Source organism: Mesoplodon bidens (genome assembly GCF_964165515.1).
Source record: "Mesoplodon bidens genome assembly, chromosome: 7".
NCBI lineage: Eukaryota > Metazoa > Chordata > Mammalia > Artiodactyla > Ziphiidae > Mesoplodon > Mesoplodon bidens.
The window spans coordinates 43,969,049-43,981,387 of record NC_138164.1 but is presented as its reverse complement, the minus strand read 5'-3'; the positions used below and the strand labels follow the sequence as shown (position 1 = coordinate 43,981,387).

The window sequence follows — 12,339 nt, the reverse complement described above, 5'->3', positions numbered from 1 at the left end:
GATTAATCCTTTGTCAGTTGGTTCATTTGCAAATATTTTCTCCCATTCTGAGGGTTGTCTTTTGGTCTTGTTTATGGTTTCCTTTGCTGTGCAGAAGCTTTTAAGTTTCATTAAGTCCCATTTGTTTATTTTTTTAATTTCCGTTTCTCTAGGAGGTGTGTCAAAAAGGATCTTGCTGTGATTTATGTCATAGAGTGTTCTGCCTATGTTTTCCTCTAAGAGTTTTATAGTGTCTGGCCTTACATTTAGGTCTTTAATCCATTTTGAGTTTATTTTTGTGTATGGTGCTAGGGAGTGTTCTAATTTCATTCTTTTACATGTAGCTGTCCAGTTTTCCCAGCACCATTTATTGAAGAGGCTGTCTTTTCTCCATTGTATATTCTTGCCTCCTTTATCAAAGATAAGGTGATCATATGTGTGTGGGTTCATCTCTGGGCTTTCTCTCCTGTTCCATTGGTCTACATTTCTGTTTTTGTGCCAGTGCCATACTGTCTTGATGACTGTAGCTTTGTGGTATAGTCTGAAGTCAGGGAGCCTGATTCCTCCAGCTCCTTTTTTCGTTCTCAAGATTGCTTTGGCTATTCGGGGTCTTTTTTGTTTCCATATAAATGATGAAAGTTTTTGTTCTAGTTTTGTAAAAAATGCCGTTGGTAGTGTGATAGGGATTGCATTGAATCTGTAGATTGCTTTGGTTAGTATAGTCATTTTCACAATATTGATTCTTCCAATCCAAGAACATGGTATATCTTTCCATCTGTTTGTATCATCTTTAATTTCTTTCATTAGTGTCTTACAGTTTTTTGCATACAGGTCTTTTGTCTTCGTAGGTAGGTTTATTACTAGATATTTTTTTCTTTTTGTTGAATTGGTAAATGGGAGTGTTTCCTTAATTTCTCTTTACGAATTTTCATCGTTAGTGTATAGGAACACAAGAGATTTCTGTTCATTAGTTTTGTATCCTGCTACTTTTCCAAATTCATTGATTAGCTCTAGTAGTTTTCTGGTAGCATCTTTAAGAGACTTTCTATTACCCCTTTTATGGCTGTTAGCATTTGCCTTATGTATTGAGGTGCTCCTATGTTGGGTGCATAAATTTTTACAATTGTTATATCTTCTTCTTGGATTGATCCCTTGATCATTATGTAGAGTCCTTCTTTGTCTCTTGTAATAGTCTTTATTTTAAAATCTATTTTGTCTGATTTGAGAATTGCTACTCCAGCTTTCTGGATTTAATCCAGATTTAATTAAATCTGGATTAAAAGGGTAACACAATAATAGTAGGGGACTTTAACAGCCCACTTTCACCAATGGACAGGTCAACCAAAATGCAAATAAATAAGGAAATACAAGCTTTAAATGACACATTAAACAAGATGGATTTACCTTGCTCCTTCACCTGCTGCATATTTCTCTGTCTTCTCATTTTGCTTAACTTACTGTGTTTGGGGTCTCCTTTTTGCAGGCTGCAGGTTCATAGTTCCTGTTTTTTTGGTGTCTGCTCCAGTGGGTAAGGTTGGTTCAGTGGGTTGTGTAGGCTTCCTGGTGGAGGGGATTGGTGCCTGTGTTCTGGTGGATGAGGATGGATCTTGTCTTTCTGGTGGGCAGGGCTGCATCTGATGGTGTGTCTTGGGGTGTCTGTGAACTTAGTATGATTTTAGGCAGCCTCTCTGCTAATGCGTGGGGTTGTGTTCCGTCTTGCTAGTTATTTGGCATGGGGTGTCCAGCACTGGAGCTTGCTGGTTGTTGAGTGGAGCTGGGTCTTAGCGTTGAGACGGAGATCTCTGGGAGAGCTGTCGCCGATCAATATTACGTGGAGCTGGGAGGTCTCTGGTGGTCCAATGTCCTGAACTCAGCTCTCCCATCTCAGAGGCTCAGGCCTGACACTAGGCCAGAGCACTAAGACCCTGTCAGCCACGCAGCCAGGTATGTAGGGAGTTTCTTGCCTTTGGGGAAGTCTGAGGTCTTCTGCCAGCATTCAGTAGGTGTTCTGTACTAGTTGTTCCACATGTAGACATACTTTTGATGTATTTGTGGGGAAGAAGGTGATCTCCATGTCATTTCTCTGCCATCTTGAAGGTCGCCCACTGTGTTTACTTTTGATTACAACAGTTATTGTTATTCTTCTCTTGGTATCATATTTGATGTATTATTTCAGGAATATCCTGATGGTTATAAACTTGTCCTCAGGGGGGAACCAAGCAACGGGGAGCTGTGCTGACATTCTCTGCTGTCACTGGAACTACTCCTATTGCTGCAGCCTCGCTCCTAGGCCTCCACTCACCAGATCCAGGCAGCCTTCCAGGAGCTGCGACTCCTGGTTACTGATCCCAGGGCTGCCCCCCAGGTCTCACAGAGGTGTCTGGTATTAACCTCTCTACCAATACTCTCGGTACCAGACTCTCCTCTGTGCTAAGCAGACATCATCATCTGAGCAACAGGGGTGTTCCCTCAGCTGGTCTCTCCCTGTGGAAGCTCCCAATTGGTTTTTGACAAAAGTACAAAAGCAATTCAATGGAGGAAAAGTAGCCTTTTCAACAAATGACATGCATAGGCAAAAACCTAAACTTCTTACCATATACAAAAGTTAAGTCAAAATGGGTCATGAACTTATCTAAGAGGTAAAACTACACAAGTGTTAGGAAAAATATGAGAAAATCTTTAAGACCTAAGGTTAGAGAAAGAGTTCTTATATGTAACATTAAATGCACTATCCATAAAATGAAAAATAGGTAAATTGAATTTCATCAAAAGTAATATATTTTGCATTGTGAAAGGCTGCTAAAAGGATGAAAATACAAGCTGGAGACTGAGAAAATAGTTGCAAATCACATATCCAACGAAGGCCTTACATCTAGAGTATATGGAGAATTCTCAAAACTCAACAGTAAAAAAAACATCCAACTGTAAAATGAGCAAAAGGCATTTCACCAAAGAAAAATAGATGGCAAATGAGCATGTGGAAAGCCATTCAACATCATTAGCTATTAGCAAAATGCAAATTAAGAGCTCAATGCAGTATCATAACACACACACATAAAAGACTAAAATTTAAAAAGTGAAAATACCAAATGCTGACAATGATGTAGAGAAACTTGATCACTCGTGCATTGCTAGTGGGAATGTAAAATGGTACAACCATTCTGGAAAATCATTTGGCACTTTCTTACAAAACAAAACAAGCACTTAACCGATGCCCCTGTAATCACACTTTTGGACATTTATCCCAGGGTAATGAAAATATATGTTCACACAAAAACCTATGCACAAATGTCATAGCAATTTTGTTCAGAGTGGTAAAATACAGGAAACAGTCCACATGCCCTTCAGTGTGTGAATGGTTGAATAAACTGTGATACATCTTTACAATGGGTTACTACACAGCAGTAAAGAGGGATGAACTATTGAAACTACAGCAGTCTGGATGTGACTCAGGGGCACTGAGCTTATTGAAAAAAGTCAATCTCAAAGATTACTTACTGTGTAATCCCACTTGTATAACAGTCTCTAAATGACAACTATAGAGATGGAAAACAGATTAGTAGCTGACGGGACAGAGATTGGAGGTGATGGGGGGAGTGTGGACTAGGTGCAAACACAAAGTCATAGCATGAATGTGGTGATGGTTATGCAGATTTATACATAAGTTAATATTACTTAGAAATACAGCCATATGTACATACACACAACATGAACGCAGTTTGAAAACATGGTGTGAACTGAATTAGGTCGGTAGACTACTTAACAGTGACACACAACTGTCAGTTTTATGGTTTGGATATGGCACTACCGCTATATAGGATCACACTATGGAGAGAAACTGGGTGAAGGAGATAAGGGACATTTTGTACCACTTCTACAGCTTCCTATGAATCTGTAATTATTTTTTTAAAGGTAAAAGAAATTACCTACATTGTGGCCAACATTATAGATACTCCTTTGAATCATATAATAAACTGGGAGTTTAGAAGGAATGCAGGAGAAGAAATGAGGAGATGGGAGTTCGAGTTATAGACATACACCTTGCTATCTATGTACTTATAGGAAAAACCTCTTACATGCTCCAAACTGCAATTTCGTCTATAAAATATGACTAATAAAACCTGCTTGGCTTGTCCCAGTGACGTTACTGTAACAATTTTTTGTAAAATTCAAACTAGATTATTTTGAACAAAGTGAAACTGTAGCCAGCCAGACCCCAAATGTGGACATTTGCAGCCACAGCTGAAGTGACTGTTTCAGTAGCTTGTTTGGATCCTGATTAGTTCTCTAAGGAAAACAGTGTGTTAATTGATAATGGCTACTGATTACAGTGTTAGAGAGGTGGATTAGAACCCTTTTGAGCCATCCCATAGAAGGGAAAAGAGGAAGGAGAGAGGAACCGTGTGATAATGACAGTGGTTAATGAGTACCAATAAATATTAGCCAGCATAACAATAATTATCATTAGTAGAGAGCTTGCTGCCAAAATTGTTATTTCTTTGTCCTGAGAGGTTTAATACTCCAAATTTACCATAATCAAACTCTGGTTATATATCAGCGATCCTAAACATAAATCCTTCACCTTCCCAATCTATAGTCTTGTTTCCCAGGGACCATAATTGAATCTAAGCAAATATTTCTTTGAATCTTCAAAGAAATATTCTAATTTGTGTCTTCAAAGGCCTATCTGTTCACAGCCTTTCTGCCTGAAAAGGAAAAAGAAAGTTTTCTTAACCAGTTTTAACCACCATTCAACAATTGAGTCTTCTCACAAATAATTGTAGTAGTAGTGGGAAGAGTATTAGTAATAAGAACAATGATAATAAAATAGCTTACACTTATGGAGCACTTACTAGTTGCAATTAGCTGTAATAAGTATTGTATCTATATTAGCTAATTGAGTCCTCATAAAAACCCCAGGAGATAGGTTGTATTCTTCTTATTATTATTATTTTTTACCATTTTAACCATTAAAAAAATTTTATTGGCATATATTTGCTTTACAATGTTGTGTTAGTTTCTACTCTACAGCAAAGTGAATCAGCTATACGTATACATATATCCCCTCTTCTCTGGATTTCCTTCCCATTTAGGTCAGCACTGAGCACTGAGTAGAGTTCCCTGTGCTATACTGTAGGTTCTCATTCGTTATCTGTTTTATACATAGTATCAATAGCGTATATATATCAATTCCAATCTCCCAATTCATCTCCCCCCCCCCATAGGTTGTATTATTATCCACATTTTACATGTGGAAATTAAGAAGACACAGATTGTCTGAGTCACTCCAGTGCACGTAGCTGGTGAGTGGCATGTCCAGGACCATCTAACCCGGGCTGTGTGGTTCTAGAGTCTCTTGCCTCTATATCCTACTACCTCTCACAAGAGCTTGTCTCACACCTGCAGTATCTCCAGCAGCTGGAAGGGGATTTGAGATTTTTAGAAGGAGACCATTTCTTCTATGGCAATCTCTGTCAAACATAGTTTTGAGGGTACTGGTTCCTTTGAAAACTCGGTTGTGACTAAAGATAATAAGATGTGAAAGTTTTGGAACCTTTGTCGTTTGGGAAAAGGCTGGATCTTCAGTGGGTATTTGGGACCAGTATAGAAAAAGACAGCCTTTATTCTTGGCATTAGGGGATCACTTCTGTGTGACTTGGTTTAGCTTCAGCCATGTCCAGGTTACTTCCAAGTACTCAGTGATGTGATCATTCTCAGTGTCTGGAGTCACAAGTCCAAACTCCTCCACTTATTAGTTTCGTGATGTTAGGTTATTTAATAATTTAATATTTAAATTTAATAATGTGTTTTTGTCTCAGTTCCTTCATTGTAAAATGAGCAAACATATTTCACGTGACTTGGGAGAATTAACCGACATCATATATGTACAATATTTATCCCAATGCTTGGCACTCGAGGCTCAATACTACTATGTGAAGTAGAGAAAGTAAAGTCAGGGTTGTAGAAAATGGGCTATGATTCCTTTCCTCAAAGTTACCTACTTAATAAGGCATTCATGATAAAATTCGCAAACCTCATCACCATATATTGTGATTTGATTGCCTCCAAAGAGATAAAATATTAAATTTATTAAAAGTTCCAAGAGGGTTAAAGTTCATTTGTTATAGAGAGCAGGAGTGGAAGCCTGCATGGCGAAAAGTGTTCAGATGAAGTGGTCTTTGAAGCCAGGCAGGGACACAGATACTCAACTATACTGGGAGAGTATTTTGAGTCAGGGAAACTTCATGACAAACTAGAGAGGTAGGAGTCAGCTCATGCACTTGCAAGTCAGTGATGGGGCCACCTCATTAGAGGAGGGGCTTTGCCTCAAGAATATTGGGAGATAATACAAGGTAGGATAGATGTGTTAATTCACCTGATGGGGGAATCCTTTAAGAATGTATATGTATATCAAATTATCACTTTGTACGTTTTAAGTATCTTTCAATTTTATTTGTCAGTTATAACTTTATAAAGCTGGTGGCAGGGGCGGTGAGGTGGGGGACACCAGATGGGCAACGATGGACCAGACTTCTGGAATGTTGCATAGAACCATACCTTTCTCCATACTGTTCTTTTTTTTTTTTTTTTTTTTTTTTTTTGTGGTACGCAGGCCTCTCACTGTTGTGGCCTCTCCCGTTGCGCGCAGGCTCAGTGGCCGTGGCTCACGGGCCCAGCCGCTCCGCGGCGTGTGGGATCTTCCCCGACCAGGGCACGAACCCATGTCCCCTGCATCAGCAGGCGGATTCTCAACCACTGCATCACCAGGGAAGCCCTCCATACTGTTCTTTTGCCTGGAGTGCCCTTCCTGGGCATTTCTGGCTGAGAAAACCATGACCATTTTTACAAGACTAGTTCAAATACTATGTCTTTGAAGAAGACTTTTCTCCCTATTAGAAGTCATTTCTTCCCTCCAACGAACTTTTGTTCCAGTTAATCTTTATTTCTCTTATCAAGCATGAGCACACATGCCAGTTTGCCTAGGTCATTCTGAGTTATGCCTGTTATTCCAGTGTAATTATTAACAGAGCCCCCTTTCACTGTAAAATATGTTCTGCTTTTATATGATAAAATATGAGGTCACCTACTTATAACTCTTATCACTTCTCCCACGTGTTCTGGTTGGTTACGTATTGCTGTCTGGTGGCCTCTATTAAAATGTTCATATGAGCAGAGACCATATCTACTCATTTGTATTCCCAATACAGACTCTAATAATTACTTTGTAAATGGATTTAAATAAGGAGAGTGAAAACTCTTGGGGTCTAAGCCTATATACTTAGACTTCTTTGTGTCCCTAATATCATCTGGTATTGCACCTGTACATATTAGGTGCTTGCTAGGTCTGTAAATGTGATTGGACATTCATAGGGTTATACTCTTTCTGGACTATCCTGGAGATGATCTGAGGACAGACTAGAAGTGTGTGTTCATGAATCTTCTCCCTTCACACTGCTTGCTAACCTGTGTGCATTTCTGTTTTGGAGTTTGCGCTGGTTTTAAGGTGTAAAGAAAAATTTTCTTTGAAAAACCCAAGGTGTTAAATTAAGAGCCATGTGCATTTGTATACTTGACATTATTGCATGTGGGTGACTGAAACAGCTCTACTTTGTAGAATTTAACCCTTCTCATTACTGGTCCCTGTTAGGAAATTTAAAATAAAAATTAATGAAGGGACTTCCCTGGTGGCTCAGTGGTTAAGAATCCGCCTGCCAATGCAGGGGACATGGGTTCGAGCCCTGGTCCGGGAAGATCCCACATGCTGCAGAGCAAATAAGCCCGTATGCCACAACTACTGAGCCTGCCCTCTAGAGCCCGCAAGCCACAACTACTGAAGCCTGTGTGCCTAGAGCCTGTGCTCCGCAACAAGAGAAACCACCACAATGAGAAGCCCGTGCACCGCAACGAAGAGTAGCCCCCGCTCGCCACAACTAGAGAAAGCCCACACGCCGCAACGAAGACCCAATGCAGCCAAAAATAAAATAAATAAATAAATTTATTTTAAAAAATTAATGAAGATAGATGATATTTCAGTTTATTGGTACATTGATCTAACAGTTTGCTTAACAAACTATATTGAATTTTTGGTTTTGTTCAATTAGTGTTGATTTCTTTGAGATTTATAGCTGAGATTTCAACTCTTATTTTATAACCTGTTCTGACTTAAATAACCCTACTTGATTTTTCTTCTTAAGATTTTTAAGAAGTTATACTAGTATATGTTAAAGGGAATAAAGGGCATAAACTTTCTCACATTATTTATTTACAGAGGATTCATTTACATGAGTATTAAAACGTCCTGATGATGAGGGGAGAGTCTAGTTATCTGTGAAATCTTGATTTCTAACTTGGAATCTTTCAGTCCATTTTGTAGTGTTAGATGTATTTTCCCCTATGTCTTGTGGATTAAGGATGCCATGGCTATTTGAATATATATAACCATATTACTACACATTAGGCATCAGCCCAGTGGTTAACTTCTGAACCTTGTGAAAATACTTGTGGGTTAATTCTCCTCTGCCAGGCTGTATTAGCTGGGCCTTCCTCTTTAGTTATACCCTCTTTGTTCTGTTGGAGAAGAACATTGAGAGGATGTGACAGGTGGTTTACTTCACGAGCTGGACCCAGGTAATCAGAGCCTCCATACCCAATTCCCAACCTTGGGGCTGTTGACATATCAGACTGGTTAATTCTCCGTTGTCATGGGCTGTCCTGTGCATTGTAAGATGCTTAGCAGCATCCCTGCCCTCCACCACTACATTCCAGTAGCATCTCTTTTCTCAAAGCATGACACCCCAAAACATCCTCAGACACTGTCAAATGTTTCCTAGGAGGGAGAGATGCAGCATTGCACACACCGTGCCCCTGCCCCTGTTAAGAACCACTGCCTTGAAACGTCTACAGAAACTTTTGCAGACATGGAAGAAGCAGTGACCTTAGGGAAGCACTTAGCAATCATTGTGACCTTAGGGAAGCACTTAGCAATCATTGTCGCTTGCATAAGTCACTTGACTTCTCTGACACTCAAGTCTATTTACCTGCCAAGGGAGGATAATAACATCCATCTTTTAGAGTTGTTGAGATTTCAACCACATCAGGCATGGAAACTGCCAGGCATAGAGTAAGGTCCCAATGCACGGTAGTCACTGTCGTTCTTACTTGGTGAGTTCCAGCTAACTTTTCCAACACCAGTGATTCCAACTTATGAAAAAGTGTCTCTCTTTCTCACCCTGCAAACAGAGCACGACGAATGTGGCAGCGGGCAGCACAGCTGTGATGAGAATGCCATCTGCACCAACACCGTCCAGGGACACAGCTGCACCTGCAAACCAGGCTACGTGGGCAACGGGACCATCTGTAGAGGTAGGCTGGCCGTGTAGGGGCAAGCCCTGAGCTGTTGCCCTGCCCGAGCTCTTGGCGCTCCTGTGGCAGATCCGTTGTGCCATTCTGGTGGCTGAACGTGGCCAGCATTCCTGTCCCTGGACTGTCAATTGGCAAGGGCACTGTGCATCAGAGAAGAAGGTGCTCTGAGTCTACCTTTTGGGTTGAAGAAAGAAGGTGTGTGTGTGGTTCAGGGGCATGGTTCCGTATCTTGATGGCTCTCTTCAGCTTTGCCTGTTGGCTTGTGTTTGTGATGGATGCACTGATTGCTGAGAGCCCTGCTCAGAGGGCATGTGGGCACCGCTCATGGCCACACTCCAGGTATCTGCTCAGTGTAGGAAGCTTAAAGTTTCAGCCCCTCTCTGTGTTTGGAGCAGTTCAGAGGCCAGTGCCCTGGCTTCTGTCTGCATTTAGAATAAAATTCCCATTCCTCCTTCTGGCTAATGAGAACATTCAGAATCTGGTCCCTGGCTCCTCTCAGCTGCATCTCTGTGTTCTCCCCCATTCTCCCTCGGCACCAGTGCGCTATTCCTCGCACAGGCCAACCACATTCCTGTCTCAAGGCTTTGCACTTGTGCTCCCCTGAGCCTCCACGCTCATTTCCTTCAGGTCTCTGCCCAAGTCTTCCCCTATCATCAGAGGCTTTCTTTGACCTCTGTTTCTGAAATAGACCCCTAGTACTTTTCGGCCCCATACCCTCCTTTATTTTTTCTTTACTAACACAGCCTATCATAACATTATGCATTTATGTGTTTGTTTCTGTATTGTCTGCCTCCCCATGGGGATGTAAGCTATGTGAGAGTGACCACTGGGCTGCATCTCCCTACTCTGTCCCCAGCAACTAGAATGGTAGCTGGCACACTGTAGACAATCATTAACTAACTGAATCAACCAAAGAGGAAAGAGACACAGTCACATTGAAAAAGAGGCAAAGTGTACAAAACACCCAGGAAATAACCCTTTGAGTTAGGTATTATTATTATCCCCATTTTAGAGTTCACAAAGCTGAGACACAGAAAGGTTAAGTAACTTACCCAAGGACACACAGTGCATTATCAGTATTCATCTGAAGAGATGACATGCTGATGGTGAAAAATAATGAACAATGACTTCTAAGAGGAGAATCTTAGAAGATTGATTTTATTCTGTGTTGGGGAAGTTGGAGTAAACAGCCTCATGCATGACTGAGAGTTAAATTGGTAAGACTTTTTAATGGCAATTTGACAAAATCTATCTACTTTTAAAATAAATCTGAAGGGTCATAGAGGGATTCTCTTGAGTCCATTGATTTTACCTCTTGAAATGTGTTCTAGGCATATGCTCCTGAGGGGTGAAAAATTCACATACAGGGATGTTTTTGCCGCATTATTTGTATTTACCAAAACCCAGAAACAGCCCAAGTATCTGTCAGTAATGGAATGATTTAATTTATTTGGAGTATAATTTAATGGAATACAATACAGTGGTTTGAACTTCTGAGTGTATGTATGTACAGACACATGCACACACATATACACACCCACACTGAAAGACATATTTTTGAGAAAAAAGAAAGAAAAATAAATAAAACCAAGTTGCAAGACAATACATATGGTATACATATAGTATAATCACTTGGCTAGTTTATTATTATTATTTTTTAGCATCTTTATTGGAGTATAATTGCTTTACATTGTTGTGTTAGTTTCTGCTGTATAACAAAGTGAATCAGATATACATATACATATATCCCCATATCCCCTCCCTCCTGCGTCTCCCTCCCACCCTCCCTATCCCACCCCTCTAGGTGGTCACAAAGCACCGAGCTGATCTCCCTGTGCTATGCAGCTGCTTCCCACTAGCTATTTTATATTTGATAGTGTATATATGTCAGTGCTACTCTCTCACTTCCTCCCAGCTTACCCTTCCCCCTCCCCATGTCCTTAAGTCCATGCTCTATGACTGTATCTTTATTCCTGTCCTGCCCCTAGGTTCATCAGAACCTTTTTGTTTTTTTAGATTCCATATATATGTGTTAGCATATGGTATTTGTTTTTCTCTTTCTGACTTACTTCACTCTGTATGACAGACTCTAGGTTCATCCACCTCACTACAAATAGCTCAATTTCATTTATTTTTATGGCTGAGCAATATTCCATTGCATACATGTGCCGCATCTTCTTTATCCATTCATCTGTCGACGGACACCTAGGTTGTTTCCATGTCCTGGCTATTGTAAATAGTGCTGCAATGAACATTGTGATACATGTCTCTTTTTGAATTATGGTTTTCTCAGGGTGTATGCCCAGTAGTGGGATTGCTGTGTCATATGGTAGTTCTATTTTTAGTTTTTTAAGGAATCTCCATACTGTTCTCCATAGTGGTTGTATCAATTTACATTCCCACCAATAGTGCAAGAGGGTTCCCTTTTCTCCACACCCTCTCCAGCATTTATTGTTTGTAGAGTTTTTTGATGATGGCCATTCTGACCTGTGTGAGGTGGTACCTCATTGTTGTTTTGATTTGCATTTCTCTACATATATTTATGTAAATATAGGGAGACGGGAACCATGCAGATTGTTCACCTTATTACCAATGGGTGTGTGTGTGTGAACAAGAACATCCACTTATTGCTATAAATTCAATTTGTTTGCATCTCCTACAGTGGGGGTTTATATATGTAATATTTGTGTGTTTTTTAAAAAGTTCCATGAGACAAATAAAGAAACTAGTGCTCAACTTTTAAAAGAAGACTTGAAGATATTTCCAAAGCAAAACAAAAAACTATAAACATTAATATAGTTCCACGGGTTATCAAGCCACTGCTGATACCTGCATGCCAATGCTGTAAATCTGAAGAACAACACAGAGAAATGATTTTAATGCATTATTTTTCAAAATGACCTTACCTCATAAAATGATATTGATTGCACCAGGTCAGTGAGTTTTGTTTGTCAAGCCCTCTCGCCACTGTGATAGGTGATGGCTTCACCCTTGTGG

The 12,339-nt window shown here is 40.2% G+C and overlaps 1 protein-coding gene across 1 annotated transcript in view; it reads left to right on the top strand.

Annotated features, from left to right (window-relative positions):
* Positions 1 to 12,339, top strand: part of NELL1 (neural EGFL like 1) — a gene marked incomplete at both ends in the record, with an annotated part of 833,612 nt that overhangs the window by 530,262 nt on the left and 291,011 nt on the right. The window contains one exon of the mRNA XM_081240682.1: positions 9,220 to 9,342. Coding sequence (XP_081096808.1) covers positions 9,220 to 9,342 — 123 coding nt within the window. The remainder of the gene's footprint in view (positions 1 to 9,219; positions 9,343 to 12,339) is intronic.